At 44.8% G+C, this 22,035-nt stretch overlaps 1 protein-coding gene across 1 annotated transcript in view; it reads right to left on the bottom strand.

Moving 5' to 3' along the window:
• The window catches only part of MYRFL (myelin regulatory factor like), a 942,772-nt gene that overhangs the window by 619,927 nt on the left and 300,810 nt on the right, over nt 1–22,035 (bottom strand). The window contains exon 9 of the mRNA XM_069629965.1: nt 5,583–5,721. Within this exon, the coding sequence (XP_069486066.1) occupies nt 5,583–5,721 (139 nt within the window). The remainder of the gene's footprint in view (nt 1–5,582; nt 5,722–22,035) is intronic.

Here is a 22,035-nt window from a genome sequence, read left to right as displayed (position 1 = left end):
TTGCTACTTTATTAGTTAAACACTCCTTCACATCTGAAGGTTTGCCCACAAATTTGTGCCTTCAGTAGAGAAAGCTACTGGTACAGTTCTCTTTCTCTTGTCTTGAAGCACTGTTTGATCTGTGAACCCGCCTATTGCAGAGTCTAGGTATATATGCCAACAATAAAACGGGGGATAGTTCGCCTCATATAATTGCTCAATGGCCCGTAAAATAGGTCCCCAAGTACTTGCTCTTTCCAGGAGCCCGGGCGAAGTCCGAACCCCTCCTCAACTCCCTTTCTGCCCCCTGGGACATTTGAAGACACAGCACCACCGATTTATTTTTATTGATCCTTGGCCCTGCGACCAGACCGAATTCCGTCATAACTCTCTCGACCACCTCCTGTGACTCCCGGGGGAACGTCAGGGTCAGCAGCATGTCGTCTGCAAAGGCGGCTACCTTATGAGTTCTTCCCCCAAGAACCACCCCCTTAATCGCCTGGTGGAATCTGATTTTACTCAAGAGCGGCTCTAGGTATATCGCATTGAGTAATGGCGACAACGGGCAGCCTTGTTTTGTGCCCCTAGACACTACCACCGGGTCCGACGCCTCCCCATTGATCATCAAGCGCAGCGTAGGGTTACGGTAGTTAGCCTCTATTTTCTCATGAACTTCGTCCCAAATCGCATTTTACGCATGTGGAAAAAAGAAAGTCCCATTCTACCCTATCAATCGCTTTTTCAGTGTCGAAGGCCACCACAATAGTCTCGATTCTAGATTTATTTACTTTTTCTAGGATGTGGGCAATCCTCCTCGTGTTGTCGTGTGTTTGTCTGCCCCGCACAAATCCAGACTGATCTGTTTCTACCAAAGACGGAAGGAGGGGCTCCAATCTGACCGCCAAGATCTTAGTGTAAATCTTCATGTCCAGATTAATCAGCGCAATCGGCCTGTAAGCCCCACACGCAGTGGGATCCTGCCCTTGCTTAGGGAGTAAGATGACCTTGCCTCCTCCATAGATTTTGTTATCCCCCTCCCCCAAATCCATTGTAGAGGGTTACCAAGCTCAGGGCCAATACATCCCTAAACGTTCTATAGAAGTCTGATGTAAACCCGTCAGGGCCAGGGGCTTTATTAAGGGGAAGTGCTGCATTGGTCTTATGGACCTCCTCTAAAGTAAGCTCCTTCTCGATTTCCTCCCATTCTCATTCCGTTATCGCAGACAGATGGCATCCCTCCAGATACTTCAATTGATCCCCTTCCGCTGGGCAGTCAGACCGATATACCTCCCCATAGTATTTCCCAAATTCCCTTTTAATCGCCTGGAGATCCGTAATCTCGCCAGACTTTATTTTCAGTATCGTTCTGTCTTTTTCCTCCTTCCTCAGCATCCTCGCCAGTAAACTATCGGCCCTATTGGCCTTGACATAATATCTCTGCTTAAGGTGCATCAGAGCCCTTTCTGCCTTAGTCGAGATGATTGTATCTAATTGGCCTTTAATCGCCCTGTATTTCCTTCTAGTCTCGGCTGAGGGTCTGCTGGCTAACTCCTGCATGACTGCCTTCAACCCGGCCTCCAGGTCCTCTTCTAGTTTCCTAACCTCTTTGTCCCTCCTTGCCTTAATCACAATAATGATCCTCCTAATGGTAGCCTTAAAAGCATCCCAGACTACACCTGGGTCCATACCCTCTGTGTCATTGCTCTGAAAGTATTGGATAATCTCCTCACACAGTTCCCTTTGCAGAACCTCGTCCTTAAATATATGTGACAGGTATTTCCATTTCCATAGCCCCGCCGCATGCGATGGCAATGAGAGCGTCACCACAATCAGGGCGTGATCGGAAATCGTGATTGCGCCTACCTCAATCTCCCTGAGCCTACCTACCAGTGGGCTTGACAGCCAAACATAATCAATTCTGGAGGCCGACCTATGTACATGGGAGTAAAAGGTGTAACCACTATCTTCTCCCCTCTTCTCTCTCCAGGCGTCTACAAGCGATAGGTTCTCCATTTTGCCCTGTAACTCTCTTGATGGTTTAGTCTGGGTGTGGAAGATTCTCGCACTCCTGTCCTTCGCCGGGTCCCAGGCTAATTTGAAATCCCCCGTAAGTATTACGTTACCCTTAGCGATCCCTTCTAATTTATGCAACATTGTTTGTATGAAGTGGTCTTGCCCTGTGTTTGGTGCAAAGACGGTAGCCAGTGTTAATAACTCCCTTCCCCTCTGGAGGATCAAAACCAGGAATCTACCTGCAGTGTCCCAGGAAGTACCCATGATGGTCACGTCTAGGCCGTTTTTCAGGGCTATGAAGACCCCCCCTTTTTTCCCTTTATCATTTGAATGGTGAATACGACTAAACCCTTTTAGCCTCAACCTCTGCTTATCTTTCCCTTGTACATGTGTCTCCTGAAAGGCTATGAGGTCCGGTTTTTCCTTTGCCAGCAGTAACTCTACCTTCCTCCTCTTTACCGGCGAATTCAGCCCCCTAATGTTAAGGGACAATATTTTCAGCAAGCTATCCATTATCCGAGGGATCTGAGTCTCTCTTCGACCCGAGCCCACAAGGGTACACTGCTTCCCGCCCACCAGACCTGGATGCCCCCCTCTCACCGGGTAAGCACTGCCGGCCTCTGGCACCCCCCGAACCTCTTTCTCAGGGGCAGTGCCATTTCCCAATCCCAGTGACCCCAATGGCGGGTCTTACCTGACCCCTTAGGTGATCCAAACCGAACCTCCCCATCCCTACCCCAGCCAGTCCAACATCTGCCAGACCTCGCCGGGTACCTCAACATAATCAAATGTTTGCGGCCGAACCATCAACTGGGTGACAAACCCCGGGCCTCCACCCCTCGCGCTGCAGATTTAAGTGGAGAGGACGGGCCTCGTTCTAGGGCTATGATCGCTCCTGTCCGGCGATTTGCCCTGGAATTGATCTACCTCTATCCCAAGGATGTTTGCCCCCTCCTCCACGGATTTGATTTGTCTCTGCCTTTTGTCCAGCTCAAACACCAGGCTGAACTGAAAGGTCCATTTGTATCTAAGGCCCCTCTTCTGTAGCTCCTGAGTGATTGAACGCATCTGTCTCCTCTTGTTCGGAGTAGTTAAAGATAGGTTCTGGAACAGCTGAATAGAGGAACCATTGAAGTTCAGGTTGTGTGAGCATCTAGCGGCCCTTAGGATCCTTTCCTTCTGTGTATACTCATGGAGCGCCCGAGCACATCCCGCGGCCTAGCACCGGGCTAATCTCTTCTGGGCTGCTCTGTCCACCAGGAATTCCTCCGGTCCTGCAACATCCGCTAGGGAGGCAAACAGTAGCTTCACCGTCGAAGGTCTGCATCACTGACCGACTCAGGTAAGGACTTCACCCTTATGTTGGCCCTTCTCGACCTGTTTTCGAGGTCCTCTGCCTGGAGTTCTAGGTTATGGGTGGCTCTAGCAAGATTCTCCACCCAGTCTTGTACCTTGTGAGCGTCCTCTGCCAAATCTTGGAGCGCTTTCTCGCTAGAGTCCACCCTTGTACCCAGACTCTGTAGGTCGCCCTTGACCTCGCGGATCGCCCCTGTAAGCTCTTCCTTCATCTTGTCAAGCTGTGATTGCATCACATTGGCCATTCTATCGCCAAAAGATTGAAAGCATTCCTCCAGTTGCTTCTTCGTAACACCTTTGTCCTCGTGGTTCCCTTCCCGGGTAGGCTCCACCTCACTCCTCTCCCTCTCCTTCCCTCTGTCGGGTTGGTTCCTATCCTCTTTCCTCCATAGCTTCTGAAGCGCCCCGTCCAGGCATTTCTTGTCTCCTATCGCTGGGGTCCCGGGGGCCCTCCCTCTGTTCTTAGACATTGTGGCCGTAGATAGGCGCCTTCCTGCATGGTCAGTTAAATCCTCCGATCCCTGCTTGTTTGTCCTGCACTGTGACCCAACCGGGGGCTTGATATGTGTGTACCCCTAGAGGGTAATTGTTCGGGGCCGGGGGCGTGCCAAATGTCCCTTGGAGGTCCTCTATCTGCGACCCCTAGCCCTCCTGCTGCCCAGTCCCAGGGAAAGATCAGAGGGCCTCACTTACCCAAGGCCTCAGGCCCCAATGCGCTTCTCCATTGAACTGCCCCCTGGGATAATCACTCTGTGTCTTCTGCTTCACTTAGTGATGGCTTTATCAACCTTATACGGCTGTCCTATTTCCTCAGTCGCCCATCCATCGGACTTGACCTCTCTCCCCATTCAATGCCAGCAGATGTATGAAGCTGGCTGCCCTCCACCAAACAGTCCGCCTGCCACCAACTTCAAATTAGCCCTGGGCCGCGCGGGGCGGGCAAAGGAATAAAGCCACCGCTAAGGGCACCACATTGAGATCAGGGCATGCCCCCCCTTCTGAGCCCATGCACCCACCTGGGCCAAGTTGGCTGTCCAGTACTGCTCCGCCCGCTGGAGGCAGGCCACGGTATCCCCACCGGCACCAGCTGCAGCAACCTCTCCGCGGCTCCCTTGGCCGCTTAGCTCCGGCTCTCCGGCTCCTCCTCCTATGCTGCGGTGCCTATCCCAGGTCTGGGGACAACCTTCCTGCCTTTCCCGCTGATGCGAGTCGTGGCCCGGGCACCCCCGACTTCCCAGATGAGCTCCTCTGCTGTGCGGCTGTCTCCACCCTCGCTCCTCCTCCCGAAGCCACCTTCTATGGGCTTCTGCGATGCACCAGCTGACAGCGAGGAAGCGGTCACCAACCCTGAGTGCTGCGCGGTTCGCCGCCCCAACGGGTCGCCCGGACCACGTCCGCCTCCCTCAGGGCTCCCGCCCACTTGTCGCTTCTGTGCACACGCCTCAACCAGGGGCGAGTGCCCCACGGTGAATCCTTAAGTTCGGGGTGTGTGCAATTCACCCGGCGGACCGCCCCTCTTCCCCCTGTCTCTGTAGCGGCAGCGCGCTCGTCTGCACCTCTGCAGCAGCCCAAGGCTCAGCAGCCCAAGGCTCAGCGGTGCCCAGACCGCCCTTCCAAACGCACCCGGGGAGGGGATAGCTGCATTTTTACACCTTATTAGGCAGGGGGTCCCAGGAGCACTATTAGCACAGAGTTACCTCCACGGCAGCCATCTTGGATCCTTATACAAGTCTATTGTGTAAGTCAGTTCACACTGGCTTAAAAAGGGTTGTCAGTTGAAATATGTGTGAGAAGAGGCAAATCCACACCAGTGTTACTTGCACTTGGGCCCTCTCTGTTAATTGTCTGCAAACCGATGGGTTGACATGCCTCCATGAAAATAAGGAAATGCCTGTTTGACAATACATGAGTGCAAATTTATGAGAGCCTTTCGGCAACAGGAATATGAGCAGAGGGCACAAAAACACATAAGCACACCTGTTAAGTTCCCTGCATACTTTCAGCAGTATAGCGTCAGGTGTACAGTTTTCAAACTCAGTCTTAGGAATACATTTCCTGAGAAAGAAGCTAGGACCGCAACCTATGCACATGTTTACATAATGCAAGGGATCTCTCGAAATGTGGTTCTGTAAAGTCCTGTTCTTTGCTAGTAGATGATGCCCTCACATGTTCCTAAGGATTCAAATGTGCAGATCATTGCAAAGGAAAATGTCATAAATGAAAGGGCCACTTACAGCTTTTCATAATTATTATTAAATAGGCTGTTCCAGTGGGTGGTTTGAAATGGCTGCCAAGTAATTGTCTGGTAGCATTTGTCCACAAAATGAGCGCTTAATCCATCGCTATCGTAGCCATTTGCCTCGGCCGCACAGTCTTGGATCGCTGCAAGAGAAAGAGGTCATATTTAAATGAATAAACTACAGGAACATTTCAAAATATTTCCATCCTGCCCTAGTGGGTTTGCAGACTCCTGACTGTCACAGTACAGTACAAGTACAAAGATAAGAGAATGAGTTTGAGAGTACTGAGACACAGCCACTCAGTCTGCTCAAGTTTCATATTTTAGTAGCTCTTAGGAGGAACCAAAACTGTTTGATAACTTTACAGATTTGGATGAAATCAGGGTACCTCGATGGAGAACAAAATTCCTGCCAAACCAGGAACACAAATCAATTATCACAACCATTTCAGAAATATTCATCTTCTCCCTTTACAGAACCGTGGTCCCCCTACCAGGATTTACTTGCACCCATGCAATCAATATCATTATTCCCTGAGGTATCTCTCCCTTCCTTTGTGTGCAGCATGTGTTCCCGCTATTCTCATCCTCTAATATTACCCTTGTTCATTTTCTTTTCTGCAGTAGACTAAGCTCTGGATGCCCCTGGTGGCCATTCCACAGACACGCATAGGCACTCTAATACCACTACTGTAGCGAGTTGGAACAAAATTAAAGCATATTAACATTAAATAACATCGGATTTTAGACAAAGAAATAGAGCAAGCTTGTGCACACCTTCTTAGCACCAGGAGAACATGTTTATGTTGTACTTGAAAGAACATTGAGGGCAGACTGAAAGATGGTGTGACTTCTTAAACTGGCACAGCAGTAGCAAGATACTTCGCTCTATGGGTAAATAACCATGGGAAAACATCTCAAATCAGCCCCTGGGAAAAATAGAACCTGCATTTTGATAACAGTAGCTAGCCAAACAGCCTAACCGCTTCATCATAAAGTGTTTATAGCGGGTTTCCATAAAGTATTGAATGTTGTTTTGTTCTTGTCAACATACAAGGGATTCATTGCTTTTCCAAAGTCAACAGTTTTGGCTTTTCTAATTGTTTTATGTCCTGTCAGGTTTTGTTATCATAACCCGGTACGTATAGCGTTTAATGACATAATATGCCAGGTATATCCATCAAAAGATCAAATGCTCACATCATATGACAGGTTTTGTAAACAAATGCCAGCTAATCCAAACAAATACCCAGGTAGTCAATGGTCAGTTATTAATTCCATTTTAATGGTACTTCCACTTGTGTACCAAAGTTTGTCTTTGAGTGAGTATTTGGCTGAAATTCAGCCAAAATCTAGAAAGTCGGCTTCGGCCGAATACCTTTTGAATACTCACTTGAAGCCGAAGTCTTTATGTGATTAGCTATCATCTCTCAGAGAGATGATAGCCAATCACTGGTGGGGGAAGGCTGCAGCAGCCAATAAGCAAATAGCTTATAGGCTGCTGCAGCCTTCCTCCCCCCACCCCGACAGCACATGCTCACATAGCATCTCCAAGGATAACCTTGGAGATGCTCAGTGAGCAAACAAATGCTGCGGGAAGGCTTTGACTCAGAGAGTTTACAAAAGAAATCCTTGGAGACCCTCTGTGAGGAAAATACATTGTGCACACCAGAGAGGTGGTGTTATGTAAACGCCCCTCTCTCTGGTGTTCAGAACTTTGCTCACCGAGAGTCTCCAAGGATTGCCTTTGGAGATGCTGTGTCAGCAAAAAAATGCAGTGTGAAGGTTGCAGCAGCCAATAAACTGCTTGCTCGTTAGCTGCTGCAGCCTTCCCCTGGTAGTATTTTGCCAACAGTGTTTAGCATACAGAGACCCTACAAAGGAAATCCTTGGAGACTCTCTGTGGGCAAAATACATGCTCCACACCTGGGGAGGTGACATAACATAACGCCACTTCACTGGTGTGCAGAAAGTATTTTCATAACGTGGCTCCAGCAGTATCAAATATACTGCTGAAGGCACGTTATGGGACAGGCACAGCAATTTCCTATTGGTACATGAACATTTTCAGATCAATTTAATTATTAAACCAGTCAGAAAATGTTCATGTATCCTATGAAACCTCTGCGCCATTTCCATAACGTGCCTCCAGCTGTATATTAATATTTAATATATTGCTGGAGGCAACATACTTCTAGCAGTATATACTGCTGGAGGCGGTATACACCACATTGTTCATTTACAATTGTTCGAATAAACAATTGACCGATTTGAAAGGGTCACAATTTACCTTTTCACAATTGACTGTACATATATATATATATATATATATATATATATATATATATATATTAGTGTTGGGGGGGTTTGGGTTGGGTGGGGGATTGCGGGGGGGGGTTTCCCCCGCATATATGTTACAATTGACCTTCACAATTCAGTCAATTGTGAAAAGGTGAATTGTAATTCGAATAGTTGTAAAACAAACAATTCATATACAACCCTGGAGGCACATTATGGAAATGAACTATTCGGACCAAGTATCCAGCTTCGGCCAAATACTTGGACCAACTATTCAGTTGAATAATAGAGTAAGAGAGAAAAATTGTTTATTTCGGATATAGATTATATCCATGAAACATACATATATACAATCATAAAACACATAATAATAAAACATTGCCATAAAATCGCATCTTTGAGAATAAAAGCACACAAAATTAATTACAGAAGAAACCTCATAAGAATAATGTCACAATCATTCAGTGTCATGGTGTAATATATCGAGATTAGCTCTTTTCAGAGCAGAATGTAAATAGCACGCAAAATTAAAGGCATTGCTAACATATTTGCCTGATAATAACAATAGGAAGACAGGGTGCCATTGCCTATAGCCCGCGTCCTTCATAAAGTCTTAGAGGAAATGTTGACGCATATCTTTATGTTGATGACAAAAGATCACTAAATCGGCAGTCGTTTCAACAGCACCACAAAAACACGTAGCAATAGCCCATCTATCTCCTTGTTACTGGTTCAACGTTTACAGCATTAAACCTGCCATGGGTCAGTAGTGACCTGTGATGTGAATTCATAACAAAGTTAAGATATGGGGCCATCCCACCAAAGGGAGAGAGCGGCAGATAGAACTGAACTACAGACCGGTTAAAGCGTTGGTCTTCTCTGTTGTTGGCCCAGTGGGGCAACAACAGAGATTTTAACAGAGACATTGTAAGCGCAGTAATACTTCGGGGATTGTTAAAATAAGAGCCCAGGCCCACGGATTTAAGAGTTAATTTATTGTAGGCTAGCCACTCAATTCTATAGTATTTCCCAAAAGTTAAAATGTGCTTCAGCAGGGATATTGCCAAGCAATCATCATCTGCACACCACAGTGAGTACCAGAGTGAAATCGGTTTCAGTTGCACCTTGTTGATATTGAAGGCCTGTCCCATCTCTAGCTGTGTAATGTAGGACGCAGTCATTTTGGGCATCTTCGAAAGTCGGCATAGAAAAAAGGGTTTCCTCTGTCTAAAGCCCAGTAAGATTCCCTGTTCCCCATAGTTCACTGCCGTAGGTATCAATGCCCAGCCCCATTCCACAATATAAGCTATAAGTAAATGCTGCACTGACAAATTATGTAAGATATTCACAAATCTCAAAAGGCAACCTATATCCTGCTTCATTTTTCATCTTTTTGCAAGTATATTATCATTCCATGATAGCCGGTTGTTATTAATCATTCCCAGATATTCGAAGTTCTTACAGAAAGAAATGTTGTGACTCTGCAAGTCAACAATGGGATCCTGTTATCTATCCGATATAAAGCACATAACAAAGCATTTTCCTTTATTTCCCTTGAGCTCCAGATGGGTCACAAAGTTTGTATAGCCTTCTACTAAAATCTGCAAAGACTTGGGTGGTCTTTTTTTTCCAACTCTTTATTTACATTTTCACAAAAAAACAAAATATTTAAACATGATACAGGTTTCAAAATTATTCCAGTTTCAAGATAATCAGAACGCATTTACCAAACTTATCACTTATTATAAACACAAGCAACGCTATTAAGATCTATACATTCTACTATTCACACTAAACCCAACTATTAACAATATATAATACACAAACCACACAGACACAACAGGAAAAATCACAAAACAAACCCACAGCCCTGTATACATACCCCCAAGTAGATTAACACATATATAATCAATCATTAAATGCTCTATTTTACAAGCATCCACACATATCATTTAGGGCCCCCCATAATTCCAAATAAGTTTCCTCCCAGTTCTGTTTTAACAGCATATATTTTTCAAAATTTGAAAGAGTTTGCATGTCTGATAACCAGCCCTCTACTAGTGGTTACTTTCTTGTTTTCCACACACTCAGAACTTGCTTGGTCGCCACAAGCAGTGCTTTATCGATCCAGCAAGATGACTCATATGCAATATCACATCTACCGTTGGGTGACAGCAGGACCACAGCTGACGAGGTCCTTGGGAATGTAACACCCCGGATTATATCTAATCTGTCAAGCACATCCTTCCAAAAGTCAACCACTTTAGGGCAATTTCACAACATATGCAGTAATGAGCCTCTCTCCCGTCGACAGCCGCAGCACAAGTATCTATCATGCCTAACTCATTCATTCGTACTGAAGTCCAATAGAGGCGACCTAAAATCCTCTGGTGAGTATAGCGTAAATTTAAATACATCTTGGCCCTAACGGCCACCTTCCGGAGCCCCTCCCATTCCTTCACTGCTATATTAGTACCTATAAATAAATTCTGTCCACATCCCAGAATCCACAATATCAATGCTGTCTAAGTAGTGACAACAGTCTACAACGTTGCTGAGAGCTTGGGCATTATCCCAAATGAGTACAAACCACCTAGATGGAACGGCAGAAGTCTTTCCCTCTCTACCGATACCCACAATGGCTCTAATCCCCTATCCACCACAAAATAGTAGGCAGATTTTTTCAGTAAAAATCCGCTGTGATAATTCTCAAATAATGGATAACCAAAACCCCCTCCTGAACACTGTGTGTCATAATGTAACGTGGAATCTTTGGCCTCTTTCCCGTACCCCAAAATAATTCTTGAAAGGTTCCATCAATACGTTTAAGGGCTTTTCTGGAAAATCTCAAAGGGAGTGACTGTATAACATACAGGACTTTGGGCAAGCGCATCATTTTAATAGCATTCACCTTTGCCCAGACATTCAAGGTCATACGCTGCCATTTGCGGATGTCCTTTTGAAGCTCCTCTGTCAACTTACTAACATTGTAGTCTACAATTTTCTTCATGTCCCGAACAAAATAGATCCCTAAATACTTTACACTCATATTTGCCCATTGACAATTCCAATCAGTTAGTCCATTGCACAAAGGGGCTTCTTTAATCGGGAAAACCGTGGTTTTCCCCCAATTCATTTTGTGCCCTGAAAGTAGGCCCACATCCTCGAGCAGATGTTTTAAAAGAGCAACCCCTCCTCCGGGTTTGCCAGAATTATGGTCACATCATCTGCATAGGCAAGTACCTTAAGCTCCCTATCCCCCACACATAGACCCTGGAGGCCTGGTTCTTGCCTAATGTAAGCTAACAGTGGTTCCAGTGCTGGATTAAAATGAAAAGGAGATAGTGGACAACTTTGCCTTGTACCTCTGAATAGCGGGAAGGATGATGATAGTTCATCATTAACCCAAATACTAGCAGTGATATCAGACTGTAATGTACCAACAGCGCTCATGAATAACGGCCCAAACCAGATTTCGAGCAAGGTATAATTTAAAATGGTCCAATTCAAACAATCAAATGCCTTTTAAGCATCTGAGAACATTAGTAACATTTCCCAATTTCGGCTTCCGGCAGACCCATAGTATCTATTCATGTTCTAATGTTCTCAGACCCATGTCTTAGCCTCATTAATCTCACTTGGGACTGATCTATTAATTCACACATATGTTTATCCAATCGATTAGTCAAAACCTTTGTGAATATTTTGGCATCAAAATTGAGCAGCGGGATTGGGCGGTAATTGCTACATTTAGTAGTATCCTTGCCTGACTTTGGTATTAAAGTGACAATCGCCTCTCTCATGGAAGACATAGATTCCCATCCGTCAGAAAGCGATTATAAAGGCCACAGAGTACAGACCCCAATTTGGAGCTAAATGATCTATAGAATTCTACTGGTAACCCATCCATACCTGGAGATTTTCCAGTATTGAGTTGCTTTATCGCCATTAAGATTTCTGGTGCAGAAATCGGAGCATCCAATGAGTTCCTGCCCTCTTCAGATAAACAAGAGATATCTATTTGATCAAAGAATTTGGCCATTTCCGGCACCTGAGGGTGAAGCTTTTATGCATATAAGGAGACATAGAAGAAACGGAAACACTCACATATTTCCTTTTTTTTTACTGCCATTCCATCCAATCCATTATCTATCCTTTGAACATACAATCTTTCTGTCAGACCTTTCAATTTATTCGCCAGTCGTCGACCCGCTTGGTCCCCCTCCTCCCAATATCTTTGTTTCATAAAAAACAAGCCCTTTTCAGCCTGCTTATCCATTTCAGAATTTAGTGTTTCCTTAGCTCTATCCATAAGTTCTGATTCCATCTCTTTCAGTTTATTTATTCCTGACCTCCTTGCTCGGGAAGTCCAGTTCATTAGCTCACCACGAATAGAGGCCTTAAAAGAATCCCAGACAATCAAACTATCAGTCGACCCATTGTTCTCCTCGAAATAAGTAGCAATGAATTGGTCAAAAGCCTCCAACGCCTCCTCATCCTTTAATATGAACGTTTTAAGTCGCCAACTAAAAAAATGAGGCCGACAATATCCAATATTTAGTTTTAGGGTCACCACTGAATGATCTGATAGGCCACGCTCATCCATATTTGCTCCTGTCGCCTGTTTAAACAACCTGTCAGATACTAGAAAATAGTCAATCCTTGTATAGGAATCATGTGCCAGGGAATACAATGAGTATTCTCGCTCTCTGAGATGCAGAGCCCTCCAGATGTCAACCACATTAAAGGTGTCAGCAAATCCCTGAAACTCTCTACTCAACCCCTGACTTGTAAATCTGCATGTAGATGATCTATCCATCCTATGATCTAGCACACAGTTAAAGTCTCCCCCTAGAATAACACAATAACCCCCCATGCCTCGCAATAATGTGGTTAAGGTCTTGAAAAAAGAACCCCCTCGGGGGCAGGGTCCATACAAAGAACCCAATGTTATTAGTGTAGCCTCATATCTCACATCAAGCAAGATAATTCGACCCTCATCATCCATTGTCACTTTTTCTATTGTCATTCCCAGTCCTTTGCGGAGTACAACCCCCCACACACGTTTATTTGAATGAGTGACAATTCAATAGGGCTTTGGTATATCTAGGGTTGTTTAGTAAACTTTCAGGGTGCTCGATAAGGGGTGTTTCCTGCAAAAATACCACATCTGCCTTCTGTCTCCAGAATCTCAATAGTATTTTTCTCCTTTTTTTGGAGCAGTTTAAACCTTTAACATTCCAAGTGGCTGGTGTCAGCAACCCCATCTGAAGGCCCCCATGACATATATTTTCACGACAGTGAAAATCATCATGCACACATGCATATACATTTTCCCAATCTGTTGACTATAAAGTCCTGTAATATTTGAATGGTACTAAACTCAACCTCTAGCTCCCCAGAAATTCCACAATCACTTTAATTCCTCGGTAAATTAGAGCATATTCTACTTTCCCATTTTAAAGACAAACAAGACACATAAACATATTAACATATAAAAAAATAACATATCTTGAATGGAAACAGCCCAATGAGTAATGGACTGCTTATATGTACAATTATCTACATTTTGTTTGCTTATCCAAACTATACCGCCAGAATCCCATGCCCATTATTTTATTTTTTATTTCCGTTCCCACCTCCCCACTTTTCCAAAAGAAGTTGTTGTATGAATCAGACACAAATTTGTCTATCAACCCCCACAGCCTCATTTTGAATTGTCACATATCAATATATCTCAACCGAGTTTGTATGGGTTTGGCTCAAAAACTAGCAGTAATAACCTATCAATAAACTATATCTAGGGGCATCCCAGCCATCAGTATCATTCAATGTTCGCAGTATTCAAGGTTTATGTATCTAAAACAACCAACAGTCATGCAATTGCCATGTTTCTCTATGTAGTGTTACCCCACCAGGCCCCCTTCTTCATCAATATGTCTGCCTACGTGGAATCATATTTGGCACACAGAGCAGCAGTTTCAGTGATCTGGTCAGAGGAGTGAAGGGCACAGAGAGGCAGACATCGCTTGATCACATGCCCATAGGTAGAACCCGCTTTCTGGATTATTTTAAGGTGGAAATCAGGTGGAAATCAGGCTTTCCTCCGAAACCCCTGCAGTATTTTCCACCATTGTCACCACGTTCACTTTGGGCAGTTACCTGTAGCTTTGCGTTATCTACTAAAGCCTTGTCATGGGCAGGTGTCAACCTGTAGTTGTCATGCCACTCCTTAATGGGTATACAGTTCATCTTGCTATTGCTGTTCTAGACAGTCCCACAGCTTGTAACCTCTGCACGGGCCCCAACCAAATATTGCAGAATAAATGGCACCCCCTCACTTACAATTTCAGAGGCACTCTGCAAGCGACTGTATCCCCCCAAACCCTCCTGCTGAAGAGCTTAACTACTTCTCTGGTGAGCTGTAGAACTGGACTGCACACTGTGCATACTGGGTATTAGCCTATTTGACCTAAAACAATTGACCTAATGACCAATTTGATAGAATTTTGCATGGGTGATTTGGCCTTCGGGGTAATTTGGTTGCATATATTGCAAAAAATACCAACCCTGGAGAGCGGAGGTTGCGGGGGTGTCCCCCGCTCCCCATGTTTGATATTATGACATTTTGGAGTTGCAAGGGTGTCCCCTGCTTCCTTAAAATTGGAGGCGGGAAGAAAAAAAATGAATGTGCATTTAATTTGGGCCCCGAGCAGATAAATTGCGGTCAATTTTCTGCGATCAAAAAACATTTGTTCAAACACACCCAAACAGCACACTGTGACTATTCAGTTTTCCTTTAATATGCAATGCTTTTAACAAGCTACGGGAAAGAGAAACTTGCTTGTGCCAGTCACTCGCCTTTTGAAGATGCCACTTTTCCCCACACCTGGGTTTATGACATCACACAATATTGAGTTCAATTCAGAAACACTTCCTCATGAGTGTACGCCAAAGAGTGTCCCGCAAACTCCTCGAAACGTAAGGTAGCATGTTAGTGTTGATGTCGCCATAATTAGTAGCACCCACTCACAGTTCCATCTGCCAACAGCACAGGCCAATCCGTCCCACCACAAACTGTCACAGATTCGCCAGCATACTCCTCCAATGCATTCCCCGACGTCCACAAAATCACCCATCCGCCACTGCAGCAATCTCCTGGCTACAGCAATAACCACCCTTCCCACCCTTCCCACGGCATCAAGACACCACCTCGAGAAAGCCAAGTCTCTTCTCACCTGCTCTCCGATTGCCTCACCCCTGGCCGCCGAACAAATTGATGTGTTATAAACAAATACCATGATCTGATGTATCAAGACTTCAATTCTGTAGTTGGTGACTTGCCATTTTCTTTACTCTTGAAACCTGGGTCAGAAAATTAACCAGGGTAGTGAGTTCTTGCAATCTCAGTCTTGAGTATGATACAACCTTTCAGTTTGTAAAACATCAGGTTTCCGATACCCCATTATGGTCCTGTCAAAGATGGCCAGTCAAAGATCATCCCCACACCACCTCCATAAGGCCAAGTCTCTTCTCACACCTGCTCTAGAATCACCTCACCTCAATCTACCGTACAAATCAATCATGCAGGGTGGCATTTCCCGATGACGGTGCTCCTCTTGCCATAACCCATGCCGCTTCCGGAGTTTAGCAACTCCCGACAGCCGTGTCCGCCACCAAGTTTTCGGCCGAGCTGCCCGTCTGAACGCACATCGTAACGTGTGTAGTTGATGGACGTGGCTAGGTGCTTTACTCTAGCTCACGAGCCACCGTGTTTCTTTCAGTTAAAGATAAAAACGGGGGAACCATTGAGTTCCAACGGCTATCCCACAATAAACAACTCAATCTATATTGAATAGAGAAAAACAAAGGCAAAATAAAAAATAAAAGATATGCAGTAAATATCATACACAGCAGGAAAATAGCAGTTATCTTTTTTTTGGAGGCACATTCCTTTGGGTATTGAATATAGCCTCTATTGGGTCAATGTCAAAATCAGTTATAAAGGCCTCTGCACTCCTGTAGTCTTAAAAAGAGTGTATCCATCTCTCCAGAACAACACAAAGTATTGCTGGGTAAAACATGTAGTATTTCAGCTTTTTGCTCTTTGCTTTTTCCTTTGCCATATTTAAAGCTTTCCTTTTCTCCAACACATCCTTACTCCAGTCTCCAAAAATCATGATTTTGTTTCCTCTCCATGATAGATCAGTAATTTAACGTGACTTCTTTAGGATCATCTCTTTGATGGGAAATCTTAGGAACTTCACAATAAAGTGTCTTGGTCGTTGGCCCAATGCAGGTTTCTGACCCAATGATCTGTGGGCTCTTTCCATTTCAAAAGGCGTTTTTGGATCTAAATTGAGCAGGGAGATTAATGTTTTTAACCAGGAAAGCCACAGAATTGCATCGCTCCATATTTTCTGGAAATCCTGTAATTCTGATGTTGTTCCTTCTGAAGAAATTCTCTTGCTCAGATAACTTGAGGGTCAGTTTCTCATTTTGAGGTGTTCTTCTACTGCCACCAGCTTTGTTGCAAGCTCAATGTATCTTTCTTCAGCATTGATCAGCTTGGTCTTGATCTCAGCTATATCTAATGTCACTTTGGCCAGGACGTCAAACAGTTTGTCATCTCTTCTTTCATTATCATCCTCACCCTTTTGCCTCTTTGCAGGCTGGGATGTCTCAGCTGGGCATGGGTCAGTCATTGTAGTGTAGGAGGTTAAGTTAAGTAACAGGGCACAGGAGCAAAGCCTTCAAGCTGCCATCTCTGGTGCTGGCAGTTCTAGAATCCAGACTTTGGTGTTCTGGCTAAGAGAGTGGCATCGTCCCTGCATAACTCAAGACCAGCAACTTCCTCCCTTCACACTTTGGTAAATCCGAACCCAGATTGTTCAAACATGATGGAATGCCATTCACATACACATTGAAAAGCAAAGGAGCAAATATGCGGCCCTAGCAGACTCTCTTCCGCACTGCTATACTGTCAGTTGCCTCACCATCTTTCCCATAGGGAATTTACATTCAAAGATCTCAAAAGAAACCTCCTAGCTATATGTGGTCAAAAGTGGAACTTAAACCCATAAAGGCCACCTAGACAGGAGTCCCCAGGACGGTGACGTACTTTGATATAATCAATCAAAGGTTAACACACTGATTAATCGTCCCCAGTCTAGGCCTACATGCCAACTGAGAATCAGATAAAATATGTTGGTTTAGGACCCAGTCTTCCAGTCTCCTCATAATAACACTAGAGAATAGTGTAGAGGTTCTGTTAGAAGTGTAATTGGATGATAGGAGGTTGGGATTGATTTATTTTCCTTTTTTAAAGATGGGGACAATAGTTCCTACTTCCCAGCTCTCCAGCAGGAAGCCAATAGACAGCACAGCATTACAAACCTGTGTGAGGAAGGGAGCCGAGAGCTGCGCACAAGAGTGAAAAAGATCATTCGGCACTCCGTCAGCCGCAGGTGCCTTCAGATTGTTCTGCCAATCCTTAATTCTACTTCCCTATTAGAGAAGTGCTCCAAAATAAAACTACTAGGATCAGGGATAGTAACATTGCCATCATTAATGCCAACAATATACAAAGCAGTATAATAATCCAACCAGGCTTGTGCCTTAATATGCACTTCTGGTGAATCGCAGGAACCCAGATGGAGAGTACTTGAGTTCTTTGCAATCATCTTCCCAAAACTCTTGCTGTAATGGTGACTGGCAGCCTTACACAAGGATTCCCAGTGACATTTGGCAATCTCTAATTTCCTAGCAGCTAATTTCTTTTTATATTTCATTCGTCTTTTCCCGATGGCAGCCAGATTTGGATAATTAGTCTTTAGTGCTCCTAACTGGGCTGTCTTTTTCTTTTTGCACTCTACTCAGAGCCAGGACTTAGAATATTCTTTACAGTTCTTCATTACGAATAATTCCCTGCATGATCAAATAAATTTGATAAAGGGCCCGAAAATCAACTGTAGAGCACTAGAGTCTAAGCATATCATCACATTATCCCTATAGGATTTCACTACTTCCTCCAGATAATCTCCTGCTAGGTCCGACCTCCAAAGCAGAACGCACCACTTGGTACATTTTGCCAGAGAAACAGGGAGCATGGGAACACTGGCATAGGTATTGCCTGTTTCCCATAGCCAAGTTAGAGAGGAGAGTGGGTAATCGTCGCTATCACAACGGTCGATAATATGAAGTCTTTTCATGTTTTTCCTGCTGGACTTTGGGTTTAAGCCCTATATTAAGATATGGTCAATGATGCTTTTAGAACACCCATTGTTAAAAGTGAAATTGCCAGCAAACGATGATTGGAACCCCCCATTAACAGTTCTATAACATGATTGAATCATGGCATCCGACAGAAATAGGGCCTTATTTGAGGAACTTAGGTTCAGGAGACTGGGGGCTCGAGACAGAAAATTGGAGCCCCTCCTTTGTATCATAAAGGAGTTCTTCACCTGTACCAATTCTAAGATTTAAATCCCCACAAATTAAGGCAGTCAAATTTAATGTATGTCCCATAGAGTCTGGTTGAATAATTCCCTGTAGAACTGTGGGCACATTTGTTGACTTCTCACCATCTTTATTATAAAAATGGATGAAGTCCAATTCCTTAACTCCCTTGATGTTGCTTTTAGAAAGAGTACATTCAGATCCAGGAATTGCACTTCTTTAAACCCCCACCCCAATGTATTTGCAAAATAGGTAGCCAGGCCTCTGGATGGTCTTTCCCTTACTGCTAGATCTTATAGCCTGTGTATGATATAGAAAGAATCCTTGAAGATGAATACGCTCAAGAGACCATGTCCCCTGTTGCATGAAAACAGGCACCAGGCACCAGCACACACTTTGTGCCAGCAATATTCTAGACAAGAATGTTGATTATCTGTGGGTCAGTTTCCTCCAAGGTATCCCTGGTCCGATCTTCCTGGCACAATACCTCACCATTGTTCACACATGGTCCCCCGCCTCCCTTCAGCACTCCCAGAAGGTTCATGTCTCAAATCAGGCAATCACTTCACACCCTCCAGATCACCTAAAGAGCCAAATCTGTTATACACTAATAACGATATTCCATGGTCGGGTGTCATAGTGTCCTGCGCCCAGGCGCTTGGCGCATATGGCAACAGTGGCAACTGAGCCACCATTGACAGTTCCATCACGTTGCCCCATGTTCTGCGGGTGGCAGTCTAGTCTTTTTCGCATCATGGCCGCTGCTCTGAGGTTTTTAACCCCTGAACTCCCAGCAGCTGGTGAGTTGCAACCGCTAGGTTAGATTTTCCCCTTTTTGGTTTATGCACTGCCAGTTTTCACCTTTATTGTTCCTCTTGTGGAACGTCTTGCTTTGCATTCACTCTGCCGGCCTCACTCCAGATCTCTGTCTCTGTGGATCTCGGTTCCCGCTGCGCCTCGTATTTTCTCTCTACCTCTCTCTTTCGCTTTCACTTCTCAAGGAGCTCCCCCTCGGGTTCTCCTAATTCCATTTCTACTTTCTGTCAGGCCATTTTCTCCGCCGGCTATCCGGCCTGCCGCCCTCTGTGGCTATCTTCTCTTGTGGCTTTCTCCCGCTGCAGCGCCTTTCTTACCTGCCGCGTATCCTCTTGGCTACTCTCCCTGTTGCCACGGATAGCTGTACTTCTGGTGCCTGTTCCATCGTTGTGAATTAACTCTCTCTTGCCACTGTCTGCAATTTATCGAATACTTCACTCGATCCTTAGACAAGACCAAGACTCCAACAAACAGACCTCGTCACTTCAAGTCTGCTGGACCTTTGGGGTTTTATCTGCCTCTATGGCTTTTTCACCGCATCCAGCCTTCTTCTGGAGAGGGGTGACAGAGCTGCAGCTTACAAGGGGCCACTGTGGCTTTCTTACGAGGTAGGCCCGTTCCTCATAGAGAGGACTACTTTTCCAGACGGCACTTTGTCCAGAACACCTCAGAGTCCAGTGATTCAGGTGAGGAGGGAGTGGAAGGCAGTGGGTCGGGGGAAGACACTCAGAGATTTGACACATAGAGGGCAGGATGCAGAACTGCCTCAATTGAACTCTATTGGGCATTTTGTGAAAATTGCACCAGGCATCATAACAGAGGTGAAAATCCTCTGGTTTATTAAAAAGAAAACTAAGGCACAAGATTATTCTCTGAGGGTACCAGACAATAATGTGTGCTCCTCCACAGCAGGTCAGCAACCTTCAATGGGTTGCTCAAAGTAATTGTGACAATCCCCTGATGTGGTCTTCCTACTACTGCCCACCTATGATGAACACTTGCCCATCAATAGGTCCCCAATTATTGTGAGGTCCGACATACAAATGTTTTTAGCAAAATAAACTACTTTATTCATCACCATTGAGACAGTTTCCTCTGTCACATTATACTTCAGCCTCAGGACATTTGTTAAAACCACAACCAGGGGAGTCATTCAAGAAAAGCCCCTCACTCCAAGGGATTATAGGGGGATTTAACTTTAAACGAGACACCTGAGTATGGGCACTTTGACCCTCAATTGCCTCTAGTCCAGCTCCCCTCCTTACTCCAGGAAAGCCTTAGGTGATTGTGTCCCCACGCTTGGTGGTCAACGGACTGGTCAAATCAATGAGGTTGTTGGTAAGTGAGTGGATTTTCTTGGCGTTTCCTCCACATTTACTTTCCCTTGAGGGCAACCTTCATGTAGAGCAGAACTCTTCCTCCTGTTTGAAACCCTGCTCTTTCAGCTAGTAGGGTCCATAATAGGTGTAGAATCTTGGGTATACCGTCGTTTCATCGACAGTCGTTTATACAACAGTTTTTTTTACGAGTACACTTTGCTGAAATAATTTATCAAAATTGTTTTGGGGGGGCAGCTAAGGGGTTGGGGGTGTCGGGATTAGTTAAAAATAGGTGGGGGTGGGGGGTTTGGAGGGAACCTCCCTAAAATAAAATAAAGAAAATGTGATGACTTATTTCGGCAAAATGTATTCGTAAAAATACCAGTCGTAAAAATGACTGCCGATGAAATGACATACAACCGAATCTTGTATGTTCTGTGAAGATGCTAGCTTACCCTTAATCGCTGCATATCACCCTTGTTAAGAGAAACTGTAGCATTGGTATTTGGGGTTTTGCTTGATACACAAAGCTCCAGCAATTTATTCATCTTGGAGTCTAACCTCAAAAAGACCTCATGACTTCACTGATTCACGGTGCGTCACCCTTTCTGAAGGTGGCCCTGCATCATGCTGTTCCCATCTTCATCTTGTATCCAGGGTTGCAACATTATGTGTTACTGCTGACTTCTGCTATTGTATTCGCTCTCTCCTCTTGCTTCTCCACTCTTTTTGACTGCTTACCCTCTGTTCTCTCCTCCTCTCCCTTCCCCTATCACCTCGCCTCCTCCCCTTACTTTCTTCTATGCACTTCTATCAGAATTGTCCCTAGACCTAGTATGATTGCAACCTTGTCTGTCTCCTCCCCCTCCCCTTACTTGTTTCCCCCCCCTGCCTTCGAGCACTATCTGAAATGTCGTCAGGCCTAGTACGATAGTCGCTTGTTTTGTTCCTCCCTTCTCTTTCTGCACCCCTCTTCCTCACCTTTTGCTTTCTCCGGCTCTACCAGAAATGTTGTCAGGCCATTTCCGTCCCACTCTCCCCCTCCCTTCCTTATCTATGTCTTAGCTCTTGCACTATCTGAAATGTCGTCAGACCGAGTACGATAGTTAATTTCACATCCTTACTGTTCATGGCCTGTAAGAATGCCATTGTATTTTCCCTTGTTCCCTCCCTTGCCTTGAAGCACTTTGAAACACATTGGGTATAGGCGCTATATAAATAAACTATCATATCAATCATATCAGGAAACTGATTTTCCATTATGGCTGGATGTATAACAAAGGCATAATCAGGGTAGGTCTCTTTCTGATTATTGAAGCTATTAGTAATCGTATCTCCCACCACCTAGAGGTTAGATGTTACACAGCACTAATTCCTACCCTGCATCTTCCTTGTTCCACTGTCATGGCATTCTACAATTGCAACGGTGGTAACAGTGCTCAGTTTATCTATATGTTGCAGTGTGGCTTTAAGTTCATCTGAGATCAATCTGGGATCACGTTTTGGCTACTTTTTCCCTCCGGTGCCCCCACCACTTTCTAAATGAAGGATTCAACG

Source organism: Ambystoma mexicanum, chromosome 12, assembly GCF_040938575.1.
Source record: "Ambystoma mexicanum isolate Mex_15411 chromosome 12, UKY_AmexF1_1, whole genome shotgun sequence".
Taxonomy (NCBI): domain Eukaryota; kingdom Metazoa; phylum Chordata; class Amphibia; order Caudata; family Ambystomatidae; genus Ambystoma; species Ambystoma mexicanum.
This window is presented reverse-complemented; position numbering and strand designations above follow the sequence as displayed.